At 43.8% G+C, this 26,753-nt stretch overlaps 1 protein-coding gene across 1 annotated transcript in view; it reads left to right on the top strand.

Annotated features, from left to right (window-relative positions):
- Positions 1-26,753, top strand: part of CCDC60 (coiled-coil domain containing 60) — a 131,546-nt gene that overhangs the window by 59,043 nt on the left and 45,750 nt on the right. Inside the window, exon 2 of the mRNA XM_006908707.1 lies at positions 1,440-1,519. Within this exon, the coding sequence (XP_006908769.1) occupies positions 1,440-1,519 (80 nt within the window). The remainder of the gene's footprint in view (positions 1-1,439; positions 1,520-26,753) is intronic.

The raw sequence follows: 26,753 nt of genomic DNA on the forward strand, positions 1-26,753 counted from the left end.
CCTCTGTTTGTGTTGGTGGTATATCCACATAGATCATTTTTCAAAAAAGTGAAAACAGAATCGTGTGATCCATATTACTGTGACATGTCATACCAAAGAACTCAAGCATCTCTGTGTGTGTGTGTGTATCGATAAATATACTTACGTCATTATATTGTCATTACATTGAATTGCTGCATAGTAGTCTATTGTTTAGATGCATGATTGTTTAAAATATATATATATAGGTGGTTTCCGAGAGTGCTCTTAAAGCAGCATCCTCGTGAACAATTCGTTGACAATCCTCTGTCCCCATACAGAAATATTCCCACAGGATGCTTGATAGCAGAAGGACCGTTCGATCTAAAGGCAGGCACACTGTTAGAGCATTTCCTATGCGTTGACGAACCACCCTTCAGAAAAATCATCACCTTCTCCCACCGGTTTCATCTCAAAGCACTCGTTTTCCCATAATTTCTTGGCATTTCCTCTCATTCAAAAAATCCTGATGTTGAAGGAACTAATTTCAAGACAGGACAATCCCGATAATAGTTTTGTTGTTTCACCAAACTTGTGGCTGAGAAAAATGACCTTTATGTTAAAATGCAGTTAGTTTAACTCTCTTCTTTATATTGACCCAGTATCAACTTCTGAGTAACGAATTTAAGTCTTGGGAGGTTTCCCCTATGGCTAGGCAAGATAAATGAATACAGGAGAGGAAAAGAAAAACCCATGAACAATCACCTGGATAATTCATTCATAAAATCCTGCTGGGGGCAGTGAGGGGGGAAAAGTACGTTTGCAAACTTTACACTGACAAGCTTCTGTTCTCCAAATCAGCTGCCTATGCCACCAACCAGGGTTATTAACATTTAATTCTTTGCTTTACTTTGAATATGCTAATCATAGAAGCCTCCATTTTTCAGTGCTTGCTATGAGTCAGGTACTTGGCAATCAATTTAATCGTCGCAAAAAGGGAGGAATTATCCCCCCATTCTCCTTAAGAAACTGAGGGCCAGAGAGGTTGAGTAATTTGTCCAAGGTCACACAGCCAATCACTGGAAAGAACCAGGATAAGAGTTCAGGCATGCATTTTTCAGTGCTTGCTATGAGTCAGGTACTTGGCAATCAATTTAATCGTCACAAAAAGGGAGGAATTATCCCTCCATTCTCCTTAAGAAACGGAGGGCCAGAGAGGTTGAGTAATTTGTCCAAGGTCACACAGCCAATCACTGGAAAGAACCAGGATCAGAGTTCAGGTCTGCCTGTCTCCAAAGCTCTTGCTATTTCCAATGTGACACATGGTCCCTCTTTGGTGTAGAGAAGGATGCTTTGCCGCCCAGAACCCCTCCGACCTGATCAGACATCTCAGATAAATGCATGAGCCTCTTCCTGAGCCTGGTTCCACTTGCAACAGTTGTACTAACACTTTCTTCTTTCACTTCCTGGCTTCCCATCAGGTCCCAGAGACGCCAATGAAGAGCATCAAGTACATGGACAAGGAAATAATAAACCTCAAAAAGGACCTCACACGAAGCCGGTGAGTAAGCCCAGCATGGAATAATAACCCAGAGACAACCTGATAGGGATGAGGAGGCTACAGGGCAATGCCCAGAAGTCCTGTCCGAGTCTCAATGCCTCCCTCGACCCTAAACATTAAGCAGATGGCTTACGAGGGGCAGGCAGGGGGAGGTGTGGGTAACCCTGTAAGGGTCCATTTCCTGGTTGGACTTTTCAGAGGATACCTGTATCAGACTTACATCCCCACTCTGCACATGCTAAGCCCCTGCCTAGAATTCCCTCTGCTCTCCTTCCTGGGCCTGAGTCCAACTCAAGAGAGTTCCCATATATTCCAGAAAAATCTTCCCTTTTCACTCCAGGGCCTGGCAGCATGGCAGCAGAGTCGGATAGATTCAGTCTCAAATACTGGTCCTGCTATCTGCTACCTAGTGACACTAAAGGCGTCATTTAACCTCCCTGAGTCTGTGTTTCCTTACCAGTAAAATGAATATAATATGAGGTTGTTAGAAGGACTGGGTGAACCCTGGAATGGCCACTGTCATTTCTATCTGTCCCCACCCCATCCATTCCTCCCTCCATGACAGTGCAAGCAAATTCAGGTCTAGGACCATATTTTCTTTCTCCCAGTGGGGTGAGAAGGGATTTGTTTGCCTCTCCCTTTAACTCCTCCCCGGGCCCTGGAATGATCCAAGGTGGGATCATGAAATGGGGCTTTCGGCAAAGTAACTCAAGGCAGAGTAAGAGATGGAGATTCTTTCAGCACAAAGCACACAGGATGTGGGGTGGGGCGGGGGAGGGTAATACAGGCGGCATGGAAATGCCCGTTTATCCTACGTGTCTCTTACTCTGAGCCAGATCACAAACGAGACATGTCCTTCCTTCACCTCCATCATCTAGAAGTTCCTCCTTCTCCACTGCCCACCTGCATCTCCACCCTTGACCTGTCCAGCAGCACACCTTGATGGACCTGGACAACTAAGCCCAAGAGGAGGTGGGAAGGTGTGGGCACTGAAGATGGGAAGAAGGAAAGGAGTGAAAGGAACTAAGGGAGGGGTCAAGACAGGGCCCCAGAGAATGATATCCGCCCACCGACCTCAGGAGGAATGGCATGTCTGTCCCAGAGGGTCTCTGGCTGCCCACTGTCCAGCAGAAACATAATGTGAGCCGTGGGTGTCATTTGAAATTTTTGAGTGGCCACACTAAAAACAGTAAAAAAGAAACTGGCAAAAGTGACTCTAATAATATATTTTACTTAAGCCCCTATATCCAAGGTATTATCATTCAAGATGCAATCAACATAAAAAGTATTAATGAGATATATTACACTGTTTTGAATACACGATGAAAAATGATGAAAAATGGTGAATGATGAAAAATCCAGAGTATATTTTACCCTCAGAGCACACATCAATTGGGACCAACCACATTTCAAGTGCTCAGTAGTTGTTATCCACTGAATTGTGTCATTTCCCAAATTCTTATGCTGAAGCTCTAACCTCAATGTGACTATATTTGAAGATAGGACCATTAAAGATGTAATTAAGGTTAATTAATTACATCTAATCCAATGAGACTGGCGTCCTTATAAAAAGAGAAAGAGGCACCAGGAATGTAGATACACAGAGAAAAGGCCATGTGAGGACCCAGCAAGGAGGTGCCACCTGAAAGCCAAGGGGAAGCCAACCTTGATCTTGGACCTTCAGCCTCCAGAACTGCAAGAAAATAAATGCCTGTTGTTTAAGCCACTCACTCTGTTGTATTCTGTTACGACAGCTTGAGAAGACTAATGTAATAGTCAGTGTTGGGATAACCTCACAAAAAAATGTCCCCAGCTTGATGGGGCTAATGAAGCTCAGTCTGAGTTTCATGTGACGCCAAGCTCAGGGATGGAATGTAAACTTGGCCATCGGAATCAATGGTCGAGACCCACAAGGACCCTTCTGTTGATTGTGGCCACATAGGCCTTTCCAGTGTTTTGAAAGCAGGTTGGAGGAGGGCTTTTGAGGCTGATGCCTTGGGAACCTCAGCACCCCAAGGACCCGTAGGGTCAGGAAGCCAAGAGTTATCTGAGTGGAGGCAGCATCCGTGCCAGGAAGGAAAGAAAGAGGACTGTTCAGTTGAAGATGAACCTCCCAACAGGATTTGTACTCGGCTCCACAGTTATGCCTGGAGGACATCCCAAGCTTTAGAAAGAATGGTGTAGCTGGATCAGAGGTGAGACTGCAGAACCATCTGTGTGTCCTGTGTCCCAGTCAGTCAGAACGAATACTGGCCATAGACAACCATGTTGGTTCCTAGTGGCTGAATATTCTCAGCCTTGAGGTAGATGATTCTAACCCAGATCCCCAGCTACAAATACATCCCAGAATATCTAGGCCCTAGAAAATGAGAGTTTCCACAATAATCTGTATGCTGTAGACAAGAGCTGATAACTAGAGGGACCAATAGATGCTTTGATCTTTGTTAAGTCCCAGACACCAAAACTTGACCTTGCCTGAGGAGGGCAAGAAGCAATGATGAGCCAGTTTGTAACCAGAACTAATTGCTAAATTTCCAGGAAATTTGCATGCCAATTATTAAACATGTCTATTGTTAAAAATGAAATTATATAAACTTACAATGAAATATATCATATTAAAACAAAAATAATCAAAACTCAAAACTCATCGCTTCTTAATGATTTTATACCTTTTACTGTTACCTGTGCTTTTGAGGCTATTTCTAGTTTATAGTTATCTGTCTGGTGAGAATAACGGGATCTCCAGGTCCACTGACATTAGCTTGGCAGCTCAGAATCAGCCACAGAGGGAATATTTATGTCACAGAAATCAGCAAATGCTACACATGAGGGCTTACTTGTCCCCTCCCACTGGAGACATAGCTGTTACACATCCTGGGGACATGCCTCCCCCACAAAAAAAATATGACCAACGTTGAACTTTCCACTAACCCACTATCATAGAGGGGCTTAATTAAAAAGCGATAAAGACAGTGGCGTTTCTGCCCTCTTCGAGCTGGCGAGTGAGTCTGTCCCTCCTGGCAGATGCCTTTATCACGGCTCTGAAACCAGCCTGAATTTAACATCCTCATCAGACAAGCTGAGCCTGTCCAAGGGCCGGACGTGAAGGGTAACGTGCAAAAGGCCAGACAGAAAAGCCACAAGGAAGAAAACAAGAAACAACAATCGAATGTTCCATCTGGCCACTCTCCTGGATCCCACTGACATTTAAAGAACCGGAGATTCCCCTTCAGAAGAAAACACCGTTTTCCAGGGGAAATCACCTCTCCAGGACATGCAAATCCCACGGCCCCATCTCCCAGTATTAAATGAGGCGGATCCCTAGCCAAAAATACGTTGTCTTTTCCACTTATTGTTTTTCAAACCTGTTTCACCTCCCATTAGAATCCAGTCTACCTTGAGCCAAACACCTTGACTGTCTCCTAGACTTTTATTTAATACCTCAGCTCTCTTATAATTCAATTGCACCATCCCTGGTTTCATGGCTAATTTAACATGATGCTAAAAAGAATAAAAATCTAACTGCTCTCCCTTTCGCCTGTGCCACCAGATGTTTGGTGGCGCTAAGCAGCTCGCTAGGCTATTACTTGCCGAATTTCTCCTAGCGGAAGTTGACGATGGGGCATCTGTACACGCCCAGTTCTTTGCCTGGGTTGACTGTTGAAGCCAACAATACATCTTTCTCCAAAGCTGCCGGTGCTTTTTACTGGGAGGGTTTTAAGGAATGCGAACATCTCTGCAACAGCCAAAACAGTTAAAAAGTTGAACCCGAAACCACGTAATGTTTAGTTAGTTAGGTACAGGCAGTTGCAAATAAATAGTGACGAATTAACCCTCCTCCCCCAACAGGCCCCAGCAGGGTACAGATTATGCAAGTGTTATGAGGTCTGAAACTTTGCTTTCTAGCTATATTTGATAGACAGTTGAAGCAAGGCGATTTAGAAGTAACACAGGTAGGTTTTGGCAAAGGAAGAAGCTAATTTTTTTTGTATGAGGTTAGGCACTTCTTGGTTCCTCCTTAGCTTTCTCTGCTCATTCATTTTCAAGACATATTTACTGAGTACCAAGTATTGCCAGGTACGCACCAGGCATCACTTGTATATATTGGAGTCACGGCACTGAACGAAACAGACACGATTTCTGCGAATGAGAGAAAGTGATATGTGTTATAATGGGGCAGAGACAGCAAACAATTTGTCAAGTGAACACGCAGGATTTGGGAGAATGCTGGCTATATACTGTGAAGAATATAACACAAGGTGATGTATGTAGCATTGTGATGGGGAGGAAGCTGCTACTTTAGCTAGAAGGCTCAGAGGAAGCTGTTCTGTGAAGGGGACCCTGGACATGAATGGTGAGGAAGAACCATTCGCACAAAGATATAGTGGGGAGAGGGGTGGAATAGTTCAGAGGGCAAAAGGCAGGTGGGTACCAAAGCTCCAACAAGACAGAAATGTTGGTGAAACAGAAAGAAGGCCAGTGTGGCTGGAGCAGAGTGAGAGAAGGTGAGAGAAGCCACAGATGAAATGAGAGAGACGAGCAAAGGCTGGGTCATACAAGGCCTCGGCCCTACAGGGCACAGCGAAAAGTGTGGGTTTTAGTCTAGACGTAGTTAGAGGGTACTGAACAAGAGAAGGCTACGATCTGATTTTTAAAAGAACATTCCAGCCGCTGCACAGAGACCAGTCGGAAAGCTACAGTAAGAGACGACGATGGCTTGGATCAGGCAACTAGCAGCGAACTGGAGATACGTGGATGGATTCAGGAGTTATTTGGAGCCCCTGGCTGATGGATTGGATGTGGGAGACAACAGAAAAGGCAGGATCAATGTGCCACAATAACCCGTTTTTATCTCTGCCTCCTTCGCTAGGGCATAAGATCTGTCATAGCCTAGACTGTCACAATCCACTGTCACAATCCTCGAGTAAGTGTTTATTGATGGGATGAGTTTTCTTGTCCATCCCCAGAACTGGTAGTTAAAAATAAGGGGGAAGCCCTGTTTATTAGCTTAGGAGGGGAAGTGAGTAAGGCTTATATATAAATCTGTGGGATAAATCAGTTGGTGAGATGGCTGGTCCATTGCTATCTCTATCAGACCTTTTAGGTGAGCTCGCTGATCTCTCCCCTTCCACTGCCATTCAAGCAGGAGTGTCCACTCTGGTTTATTGGTGAATGGCCTGCGGATGGAAGGAGAAGGCATTAATGTTGCCCTACACCACAGTCAGCCTGTCCTGTGACTCCTCAGGGGCTAGCCCAGTGCTTGTCATAAAGTAGACACTCAACATATATCTACTGAATCTTAGATTCGCATAACATCTTAAAAATCTTCCCTGCAGCAGGCAGGAAAGGTCATGTTGATCCATTCCTCAGATGAGAAAACTGAGGTGCAGAGAAGTTCAGAGACTTACTTGAAGTCATTGTATCAGTTAGCTATTGCCACACAACAAAGGACCTCAAAAACTCGGTGACTTAAAATGATAAGCATTTATTAGTGAATAGGAGTTGACAGTTCATTCGAGAGGTTCTTTGGTCTCAGCTGGGCTCCCTTGAGCATTTGTAATCAGCGGAGGGTGGCGTAAATGATTTTGCTGATCTTGGTTGGGATCCATCATGTATTTGGAGAATGGCTGTCCAAAGGCAGGTCTCGGATGGCCTTGGCCCAAACCCACATGTTCTCTCATTCTCAGGCAGGTTAGCCAGGGCTTGTTCTCATGGCGGTAGGGTTCTGGGAGAACGGAAGTGTGTGAGACCTCTTGAGCCTCAGGCTACGAAGCGACAAAACATCACTCCTACCATATGCTTGTGGCCCAAATGAGTCACAAATCCAGCTCAGATGAGAGGTGGGGGAATGGACCCCACTTCTTGATGGAAAGAGCCGCAAAGCACACTACAAAAGGGGAGAGATTGGAGGACATTTTTTTTTCAATCCTCCATAATCAGATAGCCGATGCTGAGCCAGCATTCGAGACATGAGCTAATACCCGCCCCCTTCCAAAACAAAAAACAAAAAAACAAAAAAAAAATCTGTACAAGTCATTCTTGGGGAGTAAAATGGAAACCAAGTCAAGAATCAAGCAGGTAGCAGTGAGAGGAGAAGTTGCAAGGCCATGGGGAAGGGAGGCAGAGGGGCCACGGCGAGCTTCTGGAAGCCAAAGTGAAAAGGGAAAATGACTATGGATGGGCGGATGCTATAAATAGAGAAAAAAATGGGAGAAGTAACCAAATGGGAAGTTAAGAGGAGAACAGGGCAAGCACTAGAGAAGGAAGTCCTTGAGTACGGCCAATGCTCCGCTTACAGACGGGCAGTCTCCGGCGACTGAGGTTCCCGAAGCTGTCTTCCGGAAAAGAGCTCCAGTTCCCCTCTTCATGAGGTTCCTGATCTTGAATTCCCATGAGATTTTTGATACCGTCCATGTGAGGACATGTACTCTTATCATGAACTCCTAGTGACTGAGCTAACTTGCCAAACGAGGACGTGACTAAGATGAGGTTTTTTTTTTAGTCCACAAAGATAGAGAAATCAAGACGAAATATGACACTTTCATCATCTCACCCTATTTCTTGGGCTGCTTTATAAGTTAATGGTGTTTTATAAGGGACATTCGCTTTGAGATTTGATTTGCGTCTGAACTAGCTAACAGTATAGCAACCTTCTTCCAACTTTTTTTGAAACAAGAGGAAACTAATAATTTAATAAAAGTTAGATCCAGAATGCTAGATGTATATATACCCCAATCTCTCTCACCTGTGCCCAAGGCAGACATCACTAATGGATCACAGCATTCTTTCCATCTGAACCCAGACTTGGTCTCAAAAATCCTCTAAACCCAGCACTCCAGGCAACCACCATTATTGATTAGAGTTGTTATATGGTATGTAATTTATTTGTCATCTCTAAATCAGAAGACTCAAAATAAGACTTTAGTATCTATAATGATAACTTATTAACTCAAATTGAGAGTTAGACTATAAGAGATCAGCAGAAGAAACAGACTTCACCCAAATCCCTTTATGAATGAGGCTGATTTTAATTTTTAGTGAATTTAAATAGCTGTGAAATTTGTTGTTGACCCCAGACATTTATTAACTGTTCTCAATAGCATCTACGTTCCATCAGTCAACACCCAGGACCTCCACATCTATAGCCTGTAACACAGAAGTTATTCATTTAGAAGTTCGAACCTGATTCTTCCCACTGCTCTCTACCCCAGACTTGAGACTTGCCTCAAAGCCCCTGAATTGTTTAAGATCATGGGTTTCTATACTGGTCAATACCTTAAATGCAAGCCATGTTAAGGCTTCTGAATCGCACCTTATGAATTATTCAAAGAAGACTTTAGCCGCCCCACATCACAGCACCCCCACACCCCGCAGCCAGCGGGCAGACATTAATAAAGGCAAACGCTTGGCTTCACATCCTTAGCCACACACCCAAAGGGTAGGTCACCACTGTGGACTGGAGGACCCTGGCTCAAGTTAATTGCATTTTTATCATCTTCACTGTGACCTGGATGCCCTGCCCATTTTTTCTGTTTCCAATGTGTTCATGTGTCTTTGACACCGCTAGTTAACCACAGTTCTAGGGCAAGTTTTCTCTGCTTTTGTTGCACAGGTCTCTACTGATAAAAAAGTAAATATCCTTTTAATTCCCTTCCTCATGGCTAGGGCTGCCTCAGAGAATTCCACCTAATAAAGAACTTAACTACGAGACCAGTCATTCAAATTTAAGCATCAAAATATCTTGAACCCTTGAGCCTTCTGTTCCATAGGGGTTTGCACTAAACTTTGTTTTCTGAAATTCTTTCCCAAGATGACTGGCAGTGTGTTCAGTCTTACGGCCAGGCTTGGAGGGCTCACATAGTATAGTTGAAAATTCGCTGGCTTTGGAGTCAGCTGTGGGTTCAAATCCCAACTCTATCAGTTAATACCTGGCTGGCCATGGAACAAATCAGTTCATTCCTGTAGACCTCAGTTTCTTTATCTATGGTATGGAGTATAACATACTCGATGATTAACAAATATTTGTTGATTGAATTAATGCATGCATGCTTTGGAATTCCTCCAGCATTTTCTAGGCATCTGGCTGAGGGGAGAAGAGGGAAGGTGACTAAATGCATCCTTGAAAAGATCATGTAGCTGCACTGAGCCAGGAGGGAACCCAGCTCAGGGCAACAAGCACAGGCCTGGCTTCTGTCCCATGAGCTCTTGCAGGCTTTGAGCCAGACTGCTTGGGTTCAAATCCCGGCTCCACCACTTACAAGCGACAGCATAATAAACAAACTGCCTAATTTCTCTGATCCCCAAAGCGGGGTCTGCAATAACACCTTCTCCCTCTCACAGGGCTATTGCAAGAATTAAATGTGTTAATATATACATAAAGCACTTAGAACGGTGCCTGATCCATGGTAGTGCTCAATAAATGGTAGCTACGTGTATTACATGATTCATGTCCCCTGAGTGACTATAACTATTTTACTAATATGAGTATGATCTCATGGATTTCTACTTATCCCCAATCATGGGGCTACGGCCAGCATACCACACCCAAACCCAGATTCTGAGTTTTGGAAGGCCATGTTTTAGGCACAGCTGGAGCAAATAGGATGGGGGAGAAAAGTCAGGATGGATAGTTCATAAGTGGAGGCTGTGCAAATGCAGCTGTTAGCACTGGATTTCCATATTAATTTTAAATCTCTTCCTATTGGGATTGTTCAACGAGCCATCACTCTAATGGATGTAACCACATACTGGATAATAAAGCACTAATCCACCACTTAGCATAGATGCTGCATGCATTAAGCTCTGTATTTTTTTAAAAGTTTTTATTGAAATATAACATAATACAGGAGAGCACACAAATCATTCAGCATACAGCTGAGTAGATTTTCACAAAATGAACATAACCCACACCCACATCAAGAAAGGGAACATTACCAAGGCACCCCACAGAACCTCTTCATGTCCCCTCCCGGTCATTATCCTACCTCAAAGAAAATCACTTTCCTGATTTCTCAGACTTATATTGGTTTCTCCTGTTTTGAACTTTACGTACGTGAAATTGCACAGGTGGCACTTCTAATAGAGTATCTGGATTTTTTCGCTCAACATTATATTTCTGAGAGTTATTCCTACTGTGTTGTACAGCTGAAGTTTGTTCTTGGTTTCCATATAGCTTCCACTGTAACGGGACAGCACAACGTGTCCATTCTAGAATTGATGGACACTTGAGTTGTTTCCATTTGGGGGCTATTACGAATAGAGCCTCAATGAACATTCTTATGCACATTTTTTTGCATGCCCTTCTGTTGGGAATATACCTAAAAGTGAAATTATTTTGGCTCACAGATACTTACATATGCTCAACTTTAATGGATACTACCAGTTTCCCAAGTCCTATGTTTGAAAGGACTTTTAAAAATATACGAATACAATAATTCTGAAAAACGAGACAGCACAGATAAGGACATATAAACAAGTAATAGAACCACGCACAATTACATCACCGAGGAATAATCCTTAGTCATATTTTGGCATACCAACCTTCAATTTTTTCTACATATACATGTGTAGTTTTTGACCAAAAAATCACCATTCTTCAGATACCATTTGGTAATCTGATTTTTATTTAGCAATAGATTATTCACATCTTCCATGTCAATAAACGCACATCTGCAGCTTCATTTTTTAAACATTTTAGTATGAAAATGTTCAGGTATCTATAAAGCCAGACAGACAATATAATGAACCTCTAGGCACCCATTACTTAGATCAATGATTATCAACTCACAGCCAATCTTTTTTTATGTACACGTCATCCTCTCCATTATTTTGAAGCATTTATCATTTTATCTGTAAATATTTAAACAACTATCTAAACAAGGACTCTTTCTAACACAATAACCACAATAATATTATCACACTTTAAAAAAGAGCAATAAATTCTTTAATATCAAATATCTATCTCCTCAAGCATAACAACCATCTTAGTGGTTGTGTAATATTCCATAGTAAGAATGTAGCATAATTTAACCAATCTCCTATCATTGGACTTCTCAGTTGTTTTCAATTTGTTCTCTTGTTATATAAACAATGCTTAGATGGACATCTTCAGAGTTACATCATTATATACTTTAGTCCCTTAAGATAAATTCCCAAGGCATGCGGCATTAAAGTTCTCGACTTTTAACCAAAGTCTCCAGATTTACATTGTGTTTCAGTTGCTGAAAAGTAGCTAATGCATAAATGCTTAAAATAAAATACTTTTCTCATAAGAAATGAAAGAAAAGCAAGAAATAAGGTACGAGAGGTTGAAAATACTTCAGACATGACTTTAGCCCTTTTCACTTCAACACAGTCATCATCAGCAAATAAGTCTGTGGAAAGCAAAATGAAAACATAATATGTTCATGAAATAAAAACCCTCTAAATTTATTGGCAATATCCACCTGAGCCAAAGACAGAGCCAGCCTGCATCAGCAAGATCATTTCTCATTCCCAGGATCCTTCACATAAAATCTTTGTCCTACTCAGTCCTTCCTTCAATCCCAGTCCCTCTATAAGTGATTATTTTAATGGTTTTTCACTCAGACGAGCCATGGCCAATGGCTATAATCCATTCACCTTTTTCAGTGCAGGTGAAGACTTCCATTTTTCTTGAACAGACTATAACCTTTGATCACATCTTTGCTCAGTCTTTTCTATAATATTAACTGACATTCTGCAGTCGTGATCTCACTTAAAAGTAAACTAAAATAAACTTTAAAAAGCCAGAAACCCCACAAGTTTTCCAAGCTCATCTAGAACACCTGTACCGCACTCAGGAACAACGCTTGGGATGCTAGACTGAAAATCACCTTGCAGCCCACTGTGAGGAAAGTGGCTCTGTCATTTGCCCAACTCATGACCCACATGAGTGCAAAGCAATAATAATAATTTTAAAATGGCAGGCAATTTAAAACCTGTTATTCCAAAATTAATGTCTGCAAATATATATTCAACAGGTATTAATTTCCTTATATCTCTATTCCAGAAGTACCTAAGAACAAGAATCATCTTTAAAACCAGTTTCCCAGTCACTTGTCCCTCACTTGCTCTCATGTATTAACAGGTAGTATAATATATGATAGCTTTTGGAGAAAGTTGCCAAGGTAGCCTCCACTGCCATTGCTTCTCACTGACGCAGGGTGGCGCTGTAGAGAATAGGTCCTCCAAGATCGTATAGATCACACTGGCTTTTCTTCACTGACGTCTCACTGATCCACACGTTATAGCGCTCACACCCCATGGAGCTTGATTAGATGTCTTTCCTTACACAATCAGGCTACATGCACATGGGAGGTTACCTTTAGGGGTTCCAGGATGCCCTATTCTTGCTCAGTTTGAGAGAAGCTGCCCTAGTGTCTAACTAAGCAAAGTGGTTTTCTGACCCTTTTCTGGCTGAAAACCTTGCAGGGAGAGCACAGTTACTTTTTTCTATTGAGGCACTCAGATATATTACATAAATAATTTCAATGGATGACAACGATATGGAGGGAAATATTTCCCCAAAGTCAAACCTCACCACAACCTCACAAAAGCCACACCTCGCCACACCCCACTGGACTAGGAGGACCCCCGAGCAACTTGCCTGGACGTTAAACTCTCAAATTCCTCCATGAAAACAAAACAAAGTCAGCAAGAATGCTCAAGAAGCACTTTTCTGCTCTGAGCTAAAAAAAAAAAAAAAAAAATGCAGGATAGCCAAATCAAACAGCCTGAGAAGTGTCAAGAATGATGCTTCAGCAAGTTCCCTTAGGTTGCGTCTCAGGCAGGCAGAGTTTGGGGGGTCGGAAAATTCCGAATGTCTCTGTCAGGCCCCTGGGTCCATTTAAAGAAAACGCATGGCCTGGCCTTCAGCACATCTGACTGTGGGTTCAGCTTTAGGAATCGTCCTAGATCAGATTAGCTCCAAAGAAGAGCTTCCCGGAAGAATGTCGGTGCGAAGGAAAACAGAACATTATTTTGCAAGATATTCTTTAAATGAGAAGAGCTTATGCTGGATCCATTCAATAAAACCAGATCCACAAACAAGCAGTTAAAGCAGGAGTCTGAATCTGCATCTCTGCCTTGAGAACAGCCTCTCAAGTGCACATTAACTGCAAAGCAACCCTTAGATCCTGTGAACTGTTCCCGAAGGTCTGTATCACACATGCACAGGACTAGGGTGGGATGGTGGGGACAGGCAGTCTACATCCAGAGCAGGGCTGCTCCAATGCACAATTCCAGGGGCCACCATTCACAATGTATGCTCCAGGACGAATGACAACCCCCAAAATGCAATTTGCAGAATATGATGTTAATAGTGTACCCTGGGGTTGTACAGATGAGAAGCCCTTTCATTGTAGTTACACGAACATAAAAATAAAGGTGGGGAGGAGAGAGAGAGAGAAATCACAGGCCAGATTATTTGTAAGAGTGTCTATGGTGGTTTGCAAACTAGACCCAGCATTAAAAGGTGTGTGTTCGGGCTCATTTATCTTTTACCTCAAAGATCCCTCTAGTTCTTTGACTTTGCACCTATCAGAAACGTTTGGTTTAGAAAAGTGAATAGGAAATGACCAGGCAAAAAACATATAGGGAGCTGGTGCGGGGGAGGGGGGGACCCCAAGCAGAGAAAACTAATTACACACAATCACAGTTAGGACAGGACCCGAAAGGGTAGGTGACCACAGATACCTTTTACCAAGTTGCTGTTCCAGGATATGAATTGATATAGGGTCGTGACCACAGATAACTTTGCATGTGTGCACGTGAACACTGAGGTCACATAAAGCTTGCAAAGTAAAAAAAAAAGGAAGCTGAGAGGTGACTGCTTAATCCTGGGGACCAGACAGGATATGAATTGATATAGGGTCGTGACCACAGATAACTTTTACCAAGTTGCTGCTCCAGGCTATGAATTGATATAGGGTCGTCTCAAATGCAAGAGGAAGCTGAGAGGTGACTGCTTAATCCTGGGGACCAGAATGTAAAAAGAAAAGCTTTCAGACTGATGCAGCTGTGCCAACCCTGGGTGACTCGGAGGGAGCTGACCTGTGGTCTTGGCCAGAGGTTTTACATCTTCTAGGATCTCTCTGAAGGTACCATGACAAGGACCAGCAGTGTCAGACAACCACCCCATGTCCAGGAGGCCATCAGAAGCTTCTGCTCATGGTGACAGGCAAGACTCAAGTTGGGAATCCAGAAAGGAAGCCTCTGACAACACGCCCCCCCTCTGACTGCACCCCATCTGAAATCCCTCCGATCTCCCGTGTACCGACACTTAGTGAAAATGCCATTGCAAACTCCTGAGTAGTTCGGGGTCTCCCGAAAGTACTCCTCACCATCGATCAAGCAGAAGAACATGGGCCAAAAGATCACTGGCTGGTGGTCTTGTGCCTTATTCCATTGTCTGTTGTCGGTCTCGAAATTACAAGCCAGGAGTACTCTGGAAATTGTCGGTGCACTCTAGCAAAATTCTCTCTGCCTGCTAATGCATTTTTTATGTCCACCCTGGCAGGTCCATGAAGAATAATCCTCCCATTCATTCCATTTAGTCATTAAGCACAATAGGTAATGATGGGTATTGCAGGGTGGTGGGGTTTGCATTCTTTAAAAAAAATGTTCAATCAGTTCATCTCAGAAAAGCGACTGCTGAATTGCCTCCAAATGCTATGCCGTGCTTTTGTTTTCCGAGGTAGCATGACTACCTGCACGCTGACAAGTGGCAGGAGAGGGCAGTGGTTAAGACACTGGCTCCTGGATTCAGACAGACCAGAGTAAATTCTGGCCTTGCCACCTTCTTATCGTGACTTTAGGCAAGTGGCTTCCATTGTGCGAGCCTCGGTTTTCCCATCTTTGTCACACCTGCCTTGTAGGTCTAGTGTAGGGATTAAATAACAGGTGCGGGACATTAGGGTCCTGCCTGACACACAGGAAGTACTAAGTAGTGGCTACCATTGGCATGATTTTCCAAGTCCAAGTCTTCCCAGGGTTTTTGCCCTCAGAGTATTTAGCTTCTTCATCACCCACTCCAAGCCATAATTTGCTGCTAAATAAGATGGGGTAAATAGACGAGAAGAGGGGTGGGGAGGAGAGGGAGCCGGAAGGGACACATTAGACTCCTTCACGAGGCAGACTTGCCAATATTCCCTTTCCAATGAGGTTCAGAACTCTTAATAGCAGTTGCCTAGAAACCGGAGCTGTGGTGGGCTTCTGCCGCCTTCCGGAAATCACCCTAATTGGGATGCATGTAGAACTGGTGGTTGACACTTGGCAGGCTTTTATTCTTCTTCCAGAAGAGATGCGGTCCTCTCATACGAATGCTGACTCACATTAATTAAAGAGTAGCCCTGGGCCAGGGTACCTTTTAACCACACAGAAGCCACTGGGGATGGTGGCCTCGGTCAGCATCTTCTGACGAAAAGGCCATTTTAGGTCACCATCATTATGTTTGCATTTCAGGATGCTTACGAGGACTGGAGTGACTTTAGGGGGCAAGACAGTGTATGAACAAAGGGGTGTGTGTGTGTGTGTGTGTGCATGTGTGCACGTGAACACTGAGGTCACATAAAGCTTGCAAAGTCCAGGAGATTGTACCATCAGTCAAAGCTCAACACATGCGTACCGTGTAACCTGATATTAAATGCTGGATCCACGTGCTCTCCGGGAATTTAAACACCACCTGTCGTCATTTGGCATAAGGCAGGTCAGAGACTAAAGAAATAACTTTCCTGAGAGGCACATGGGGAGCCTGTTTCATTTGATCACTTCTTCCAGAGCACAGCTATATTCGAGTTTCCAGCTGAAAAAAATATATATATTTCAAAGGCATCCATTTATCTCTATCCTGTTTGGATGATTCAACTTCCTCAGAGACGGTTCTCTATACCTGATCCATCTGAAGAGAATGTAAATGTCCCACATCAAAGTAGGGTGGCATCATTGTTACCTGCCCCAAAGCAGATGTGCATTTAACAGGATTTGAAATGCAAGAATTTCGAATAGTTTAGGTATTCTTGATATAACTATTTTCTGAGGACTCCCTATGTGCAGGTTCAGGGGACACAGAAAAGATTTACAAATTGTCCCAGCTTTCGAGGGGCTCAGCCTGGGGGTGGGGGTTGGCGGAGGGAGTGCCTGGACAGACGAGTCGACCAGCAGGTGAGGGTAGCAATGACTAGAGGTGCCCGATCCAGCCTGGGAAGAGCAGAGGTAACTTCCAGTGTGGAGCGGGGTTCACGGCTGAGCAAGATCTAAAGGATGAACAGAAGTCGGCCAGGTGAAGAAGAAAAGGACCTTCGGGGCGAGGGGAACAGGAGGCATCATGTGGCAAGGAAAAGGCTAAGGAGATGGGACAGATGCAGCTCATGCCAAGCCCTGTCAGCCATGCCGGGAAGTCTGGAGATGACGTCCAACATCAGGAAGGAACAGAAGGGGACAAACGAGGTCCAAGGCAGAGAGGGAGGCCGATAAAGAGGGCCTGGCAATGATGCAGACCAGAGATGACGACAGCCTGACTTTGGAGCATGGCGGCCGGGATGGAAAACTTTTGATACTTGCCCTACTGAGGGGTAGAGCCCTGAGACAACGCGCGGGGAGCCAGCTTGGATGTTTGGGAGCCACTGGAGGACCAAAACGGCGAGTGGTGCACTTGTAAAAAGTGACTCCAATGCACCGCGGAGGACCAAAACAGCAGGGAAGCAGAGCAAAGAGGCAAGAACGTTCTGGTCATTTCGTGGCCAAGACTTGTGAACTCCAAGGCCCTAGCTCAACGTGTCACATTTTTCGACTCCTCGAGCTGTGCCTAAGGCGGCCGAGGGTTTCGAAGAGAGGGCAGTGGACTGGGAACCCACAGTTCCCACTATTGTCTCGGGTCTGCCTCTGACTTGCCGTGTGATACCACTCCTCTCTGGGCCTCAGTTTCCTCATTTGCAAAACAAGGACTCGGCTTTCCCCAAGGGTCTTCTCGCCTCCAAAATGCTTGGTCCAGCTTCTGTCTCAGGTCAGAATGGTGATTCCCAATGCTGGGCTATGAACCAGGAGTGGATCTGCACTCCGCCAACCAGAGCGCAAACTTTTCGAAGGCAAAGGTCAAATCTTTTAACTTTTTGCCTCTCTCCTCAGCCTCACATAGCACATTGTTCGTACTCAATGTCCAACAGAGATGCCAGGAAAGAAGAAATTAAGTGAGTTGCATTCAAAATTAGGCAGGATACGTGGAAATGGGATTGACAAGCAGTGAAGAGATTTACATTAAACACTTACTGACAATAAATCTGTGAATCATGAAAAACGGCGCCTGAAGATGTGGTCTCTAATTTTAGAGATGGAGAAGAATAGAATTGACCTTCGACAGGAGATCAAATAATCAACGTATTCCTTCTTCTTGGTGTTCTTTTTCTTCACTAAATCAACTCACCATTTTCTTAAACTGATAATCAAAAATATCAGGTGCCCATTATACGCCCCAAAACGGGGAGGGGACAGAAGTGATGAGTATAACATGGTGTCTGCCTTCGAGGAATTTAATTTGTAGAGATCAATTTAGCCAAAACTCTAAAGCTGCTTTGCAGAGAGAGACAGCTTTTTTCGCATGTTGATTTCACTCACTACTGACTCACCTGTGTGTCTACCCCACACTGATGAGAGGGCTTACCTTTCCAATTGTGGCCCTGGCAATTAGCGATAATTGCTTAGGCGGTAAGGACCAATCCTTTATCTTTTAAATATCCAATTAAGAACTGTACTTTGTGTTTCCACGACTTTAAAAAAAAAAAAAAAACATGCTTTCACATCTATTTCCTCATTTTTCACCTTTCACAATGAGTCAGATAAGACAATACTATCCCAAAGAACCAATGAGGAAGAGAGGCTCAGGCCCGGGTACCAGTCCAGACTGCAGCCCATCTGGGTCAGCTTGCATAAGTCACAGAACTCCTCCATACTTCAGTTCCCTCCCTGTGACATGGGGCTGATCATACGACCCACAGTTGCCTTGGAGGATTATTTTAGGAAGTTAAAGAGATCAGCAGCCACAAAGCTTTTTTCGCAGTCATTGCCCCATGGGAATGATTCATATTATTCTTGAAGTGGTAGCGGTGAAGGTGGTGGTAGCGATGGCTATTCCTACGTAAGAGAAAAGAGGGGTTAATTCATCTACCTACATCGCACAGTCAGTTGTTGGGAGGTTTGGAATCAGAACCTGGCTTTCTAACTGACGTTGCGGTATGTCCCAGTCCTACCTAAACCCGTATCGCTCACTATTAGCAGCAGTGTCTCCCCCTGAAGCAGCCACCAGGCTACAGTGTGGGTTCTCTCAGTTCGTCTTTCCACCTCTTCCTTCTCCTTTTCCCCTTTTCTTTGTTCGCTTTAGTGAAAATCTGAGATAGAGATTAATAAATAAAGAACCCAGAAAAGAAAACCACTTAAAATAATTAGAAGGTTTGTGCACGTAATTTCTCATTCAGCAGAGCAGAGGTTAATTCCCTAGCCCTTTAGCTTAATAAATTTCATTACTTACATGATAAGCGAGCATTTATCCTACCACCACCATGTACCATAGATACACAGACCTTTATGAATTACCGAGTAATGCAATTTACCAAAATCCCAAAATAATTGCGGTCTAATTAGACTGGTTTCGCCACCACCCTCAGGGAAGAGAAGCTCCCAAGCGCACCACTTGAACCAAGTGCCACTTCCCAGAAGCCTGTGGGGCTTACGGCCAAACCACCAGCCCCGTTGTGTGCAAAGAGAGAGAGTTGTAATAGCAGCCACTCATGGCTTTGCTGGCGATGGTGGTGATGAGGATGAACGTGGTCACTTACCGAATACCTCTGATGTGCCCAGCACTATGCTAAATTCCTCTCACACGTGATTTCACCAATATCCTAGGATGAGCATTAATTTATCCCAATTTTACAGATGAGGAAAACGCGTCTCAAAGAGGTCAAAGTCACAAACATTGAGTGACAAGGAAACCACAACCAGTTAAAACTAGAACGGACCTTTTCCAAAACCAGTGCTCCACCGGTTATTCACCCTACGGTCGGACCCCTTGACCTCTCTGAGCCTTAGTTCCCTCATCGGCAGAAGTTTCTACTTCATCGGGATAATGTGAGGAATCGAGGAGATAAAGCTTAGAAAGCGCCCAGCTCAGTGCCTCACCGAAGTCATTACAATGCACGGACCTCCTGCCACCGCCCCAGACAGCCTGGCTGCTCTCCGGCAGTACCCGTACCTCTGCTCTCCCAGCCCTCACTCCTGACAGCTCGGATCCTCCCACTACCTACTTCCTGGCTGCCCCCAGGCACCCTCAGTGGAGCCTCTCCCAGACCTACTTCGCTGAGCAGAATTTCATGCTTCTAAGTTTCCCTGCCTCATGATCTAAACCAACCTCTCCCCTTGCCTTTCCCTGGCCAATGATTTTAGCCAAGGACAATGGCATTTTAAATGTGATAATCATGGCAGATTCGTCAAGGGGAAAAAAAAAGAGACAGAGACAAAGACAGAGAGACAGATTGTCAGGTGGGACTGCATTCTGCTGCAGGGTAAACAGAGCCCTGAAATTTCCATGACTTAAACAAATAAAGGTTTACCTCTCTCGTATAAAAGTTTACCTTCTGGAGGAAGTACTGATATGATGGCTTCATCCAGGGCCCATGTTCTTTCTATCTGTTAATCTACTACCTTAGTATTTCCTCCCATCTGCAAAGTTTCTTCATACACAATGGCTGCTGGTGCTACACCCATTATAGCTCAGTTCCAGGCAGCAGTGGAGAAGGAGACAATAGGGCCAAAGGGCATACACCACCCAAGCTGTATTAACTCCCTTTAAAATGTTTTCCCAGAAGCCCCTCCCAGTGACTTCTGCTTGGACTTCATTGACCTGTCCTATATCTGCCAGGGGAGCTGGAAAATGTAGTTTTGTTTGTTGTTGTTTTGTTTTGTTGATTTTTTTTTTTGCTCCGGTGATGCCCCCAAATTTCTGTTACTAAGAAAGCTAGAAAAATAGATATTTGGTAGGCAACTGGCACTTTCTGCCATTGGGAGAAGGGAAGAGAGGTAGAGAAGGAAGACCAGCAAATGCTGACCACCAGCTCTCTGCCAGGCACCGTCTTCAAGGAGCCCACAGTCTAGTAAGAAAAGCAGACGAGGAAATAGGCAATCGCCCCACAGTGTGACAAGCATAATAATGAGGAACATATAGACAGAGGGAGCTGTAGGGACACAGAGGAGGCACTTGACCTAGCCTGGAGTTCAGGGACGGGAGGAAGAATGGGATTAAATGGCCACAGTTGACAGTTTTCCCCAAGTTTTAAAGGACACATAGAAATCAGCCAACTCAGGAAGCAGAAGAAGGTACTACAGAAAGAAGCAAAACTGTGTGCAATTTTGAGGGGGAGAGAGATGCAAACAAATCGCTAAGTAAGTGGTTAGAGATAAAACCAGATCTTTGAGGACCTACTGCCATGGGTTAGGGGTCTGGACTTCGTCCTGAGAAAAGAGAGAAGCCATTAAAGGGTCTGGAGCAGCTAGAGTGACTTCTCTATCGAGACTCGAGTTTTCTGAGCATTTATCCCAGTCCCCGTCTAATTTTTGATCATAAGGAATCCATGAATGGATCCTTTTCTCTTTAGGCTGAGTCATTCGGAAAGGAGAGAAATCCATCTAGAACTCTTGATCTGGACGGGGACATCCTGAATCTCCCATTGTCTGGCACTGCAATTAGCAAATGACCTAGGGATGGTAAAGAGATGTTCCGACGTGATTTAGTAAGAATGTGGTTGCAATGAGCACTCAGAATATGTTTGCAATCAATTTGCTGTATACACAATATGCTACCAGAGGAATCTTTTGTGTATGCAGTTGACCTTTATCTCGGGCAATCTTGTCCTATAAAGAAGAGTGAAATCCTCCATTGCAAATCATTAGCACTCAGGAAATGACTTTAATTTGCATGCTGACAAAGATATTAACTTGTGTGTGGGGAGGGGGGAACAACACAACACATCCTTTTGTCTGAAAGGCAGTTCAAAATCTGTGTTGTGACTACAGTTGACTGAAGTTCAATTACTGTAATAAATGTATTCCAAATTTCGTCTCAATTGCATTTGCATTTTAATGAATGATTCTCACCTTCTTGTCAATTTGGCAGCCGGGCTAGATTTATTAAGTTATTGTATAAACAGGGCATTCGAATGCGGGAATTTAAATGCAAAATATTTGCTTGGGGTGCGTTTGAATCGGGGCTGCGTTATTAATTTTTGCATGTCGTACAGGTTATCTGAAAATTCAAGAATTTGAGGATAGCTTTTCAGATCCCTTTGTTTCTTCTCTTCCTCTGAAATCAATAGGTCTGGGTGGGCTGACAAAACAGGGTGTGAGCCAGCCAGATGAAGTGGACTCCCCAAGCCTCCAGCCTCCACAAACTGGAAAGAAACTAAATCATTTGCTATTATTTGAAAACAGTAAAATGTGTTAAGTGAAAATTTCCCACGTAGGCAATTCCCTTCTGTAAGAGCAAGACAGCCCCGAAATAGGATTCCTAGGAGTGTTCGTTCATCTAAATGTCATCTCGCCTTCCCCATCGAAGCACTCCTGGCTTTACAGTCTCATATTTCTTGCTGGCAGAGACAGAAAAAGTGAGTGAAAACCAGCTGGATACAGAGCCATAATACCATTAAAAGTTGTTTGGATTTTTTTGTTGTTATTGTTGTAGTTTTAGTACATCTGGGCTGTTGGTTTTTAACAAAGTGATTTATGGTGGTTTATCCCCTGCCCCTCATAATAGAAAGGTTGAACCTGAGTTCCCTTCACTACCTCCCAAGTCTTCAGTCTTCTGCAGGTTCTTGCAAGGCCCCTTGTAAAGAGCTGGGACGGTCTGTTTTAGGTGATATTCAGTCCTACTTTGCTGGAGAGCCCCGAAGATGGAAGCTTCCTCAGGTAATGGGAGACACATGGTAAGCAGAGTGCCCTCAAGGGTGAGACGGTCTACTACAGATATGCTTAAAGAACTTTCTGGATGAACTGATTGCTAACGTGTGTTCCTAGTTTTATTTCAAACTTGTAGCAAGAGAATCGGGCTTCTAGCAAAGGCAGTTCGAAGATTTCTTCCTGGAGAGAGTGTTGGTTTTTGCTTTTCATAGGAGGAAGAGGGCAGCTAGACGATAGCAACTCAGATTTTCAATGTGTATATGAATCGCCTGGACGTCCTGTTAAAATGTAGATTCTCATTCAGGAGTTCTGAGTGGAGCCCAAGATTCTGTAGTTCTAACAAGCTCTCAGGTGATGGCGATGCTGCTGGTCCAGGAACCACACTTTGAGTAGCAAGGAGCTAGACAGCATCACCCAAGGGAAAAATGGCTAAAGTTCACTAGCTTCGTTACGAGTCCGATGGGCCAGCTGTGTGAGTACATCTACCACCCAAAAAAGGACTCGATCTCATTAGAGGATATCAAAAAATTGCTCAACTATTTTATCAGATATGCTAGATACTTCTCAGAAGGGGCTGTTAACCTCCGTATTATCCAAGTTCTGTTCCAGACTGTCTTTTCTCGGGTCTGAGGCAATGTCTTTCTTAACACCATATTTTATCACATCTAAGAGGTACTTTTTTTTTTTCCTCACATTTTAACAACTCTGAACTGGAGATGCAAGTACAAGATTGTCTTAATTTAAAATTGGCATGGGTTTTCTTCTTTGTGGTTCACAAAATAATGGCATATCTTATAATGAATGATATATAGGTCAGTTGTTTCCATCACCATAATGCTGTGTGACAAGCTGCCCCATTCAGTGACTTACAGTAAGTATTCCTTCCTTGCTCATGTGCCTGTAGGTTAACTGGGGTCTGGCTGATCTAAACTGAGATTAGCTGGGTTCGAGTCCGTTCCATGCCTCTCTCATTCTTCTGGGTTTTGTTCTTGCTTATTTCAAGCTTCTGTTCAAGTCGGATCTGCTAACATCCCATTGGCCAAAGAAGTCACATTGGAGAAGCCCAAAGTTAGGGTGTTGGAAAGTACATAACACCACTGAATGTAGGAGATGAGGGAGGAAGTGAGCACTTGCTGAATAGTGACCTAATCTGCCATAGATGGTGTCTTCTTGGACTGGGTAAAATGCGGTCTACAGGAAAAGTACACCACAAGTTTCTCTTCTCCAGGCCTAGACACGAACTCTGCACAACGGCCCAGAGATACACAAACACTAAGCTTTAAAACTTCCTACCGAATGTGCTTGTGCTTGCAGGTGGAGAGAGAGAAATTCCGGAATCCGCCCTACTGGCTTCCAGTCCCCACCTTGAGCCTTTCCAGCTGTATGACCCTCATCATTTACTTAACCTCATCCCTCTGTTTTCTCACCTGTAAGTCAAACCAGCCTCTCAGGGCTGTCACATGAACTGCTGATAATAATAGCAGCTCCCAGTCACTGAGTCCTATGTACTAAAAGCCATACCTACTAAGCTCTTTATGTCATGCAATCCATCTCATTTAATGCTCCCCATGGCCCTCTGAAGCGAGAACTAATATTTCTCCCCCCATTTGAAGATGAAGAGGCTGCGGTTCGGAGAGGTTTAAAGCCTGTCTAAGGACGTGGCAGAGTGGAGACCCCCATCCAGAGGCTGTCCCCCCCGAGTCAAATCACTGTATACACCTGCCCTCGAGTCTGAAGGTGCTTGGGAGTGAGACTTTACTTCCATCCCTTTGGTCTGTCCCCACCACGCCTTGCCGAGAGTATTCCTATTGCCACCGTGAGCATTCTTCTTCCGTTAGCTCACACAGACTCCCATCCAGAGAACATATGTCCCTTAAAAATAAAAATTCACCCCCCTGCACTTGTTAAGAGGAAGCTGCACCGAAGAGAGAAAACTTTCCATTTTATAATCCGCTTCTCCCTCCGCTTGCCTGCCGCAGTTAATTATTTTCCTCCCCACCGTTCCTCTCGCGATGTTAGCCAGGGGAGTTTTCCATCGTGGAAAGCAGTGAGCAGGAGGCCCCGAGTGACTGATTTTAAAGGCAAAAACTGCTCTTCCCTGCAAATAGCTCCCTTCACACAAATAGCCTGGTAATCAGCAATAATGATGAAGAAAACGTAGGGAACATACAAAGGAATTAAATGGGAATGTGCTAAAATATTAAGCATTTTTAAATGGGTCTGTGCGATTCCAGGCGAGCACTTCACAGCTCGCTGCACGAGCATCCCGCAGCCTGAGGTTCCCGGAATAGACGGAGACATCCGACATTAAGGACCCAGACCACCCCCACCCCAAATCCTTTTCATCTAGCACCTGGGTCTTTCCAGAAGATCTAGCAACTGGGTGTCTGGCTGCCTTGGTTGAAGAGGGAATGCAATTCCCCCCAGAAAACTTGCTTGGGAGATTCCTCAAATTGGCCGACGCCGACTCCCTTATCTCTTTCTGTGAGTGAATTAATAAGACAGGCATTTATCACTCTAGTTGCAGACCTGGCGTTTCACAGTGTCCTCCCTGTACAGATCCTTAAAGAAATCTCTTCCTAGTTTCGGACCAAGGAAGAGCTAAGCATCACCCAAACAGCTTTTTAAAAATCTTATGGTCGACAGAAACCACTTGAGGAATTGTGTTTCCATCTCTGCATTAGCTAGTATGCTCTGGACCGAATTTGTGCATTAGATCAGGGGTCCCCAACTCTCAAGCCGCCTGCTGGGAACCAGGCCACACAGCAGGAGGTGAGCGGCGGGTGAGCAGAGCAAAGCTTCATCTGTATTTGCAGCCGCTCCCACTCCCGAGAGCATCACACCTCAGCTCCACCTCAGATCATCAGGCATTAGATTCTCAGAGGAGAATTGGTCCCTGCACAGGTTGGGGAACCGCTGCACTAGAACATATGGCATGAGTTGTTGTTGTTGTTGTTGTTGTTGTTGTTGTTTTAATTTTAATTAGTTTCAACTATACAGTACATTGGTTAGACACCTATATAATTCGTAAAACGATCCCAATTGCTCTCTCCCTCCCCGACCCTCCACCCAGCCGATGTATTAACGCTAACTGCATTCCCTATGCCGTGCTCCCCACCCCCGTGTCCATCCACCAGCTACTAATTTGTACTTCTTTAATCCTTCACCCCATTCTACCAGCCCCCCCAACCTCCCCTCCCCTCTGTGCATCACCAAATTGTCCATTATATTTGTGAGTCTGTTTTTGATTAGTTTGTTCTCTTTATTCCTTAGATTCCGCATGTAAGTGAAATCATATAGTGTTTATCTTTCTCTGTCTGACTTAAATACCTTCCAAGTGCATCGAAGCACTATCTTTTTCCATCCCTTTCCTTTTCATATGTAGGGGTTTTGTTTTCTTATCCTTTCGGCCACTCTATCTTTTAGTTGGAGCCTTAATTCTTTTCCATTTGAGGTACTTATTGATAGGAATGTAGTTGCTACCATTTTTTATCCCTGTTTTTGATACATGTTTTTTCTTCTTAAAGAAGTCCCTCTAACATTTCTTGTAATATCGGCTTGCTGCTGATAAACTCCTTTAGTTTCTTTTTGTCTGGGAAGCTCTTTATCTGTCCTTCAACTCTAAATGATAATTTGCTGGATAAATTATTCTTGGTTGTAGATTCTGGGTCTTCATCCCGTCAAATATTTTTTGCCCCTCTGTCCTGCATAGTTTCTTTTGAGAAATCAGCTGTCAGTCTTATGGGTGTTCTCTTATAAGTAATTATTTGTTTTTCTCTTGCTGCTTTTAGTATCCTTTCTTCGTATTTAACCTTTGGCATTTTAATTATGATGAGTCTTGGTGTGGGTCTCTTTAGATCCCTGATTTTTTTAATTCTCTGAGCTTCCTGGGGTTTTATGTCCATTTCCTTCACCAGGTTAGGGAAGTTTTCCATCATTATTTCTTCAAACAGCTGTTTGACATCTTAATTTTCTTCAGTTATGCTGATCACCTGGATATTTGGACCCTTAATAGTGTCCCATATTCTCCTTAAATTATTTTTATAGTCTTGGCATCTTATCTCTTGCCCTTTTGATTGCGTGTCCTCGGCTTTCCCAACCTTTAGATCCTTTTCCTTATTTATTTTGTTTATTCCATTTAATATACTTTTCATCTCAGATAATGTGTTCTCCATTTCAGACTGGTTCTCTTTTATAATTTCCATTTCCGTTTTTATGTTTTTTATCTCTTTGTTGAAGTTCTCACTGAATTTATCTACACTTCTCAAAGTTAATTTAG

Source organism: Pteropus alecto, unplaced genomic scaffold (genome assembly GCF_000325575.1).
Source record: "Pteropus alecto unplaced genomic scaffold, ASM32557v1 scaffold113, whole genome shotgun sequence".
Lineage (NCBI taxonomy): Eukaryota > Metazoa > Chordata > Mammalia > Chiroptera > Pteropodidae > Pteropus > Pteropus alecto.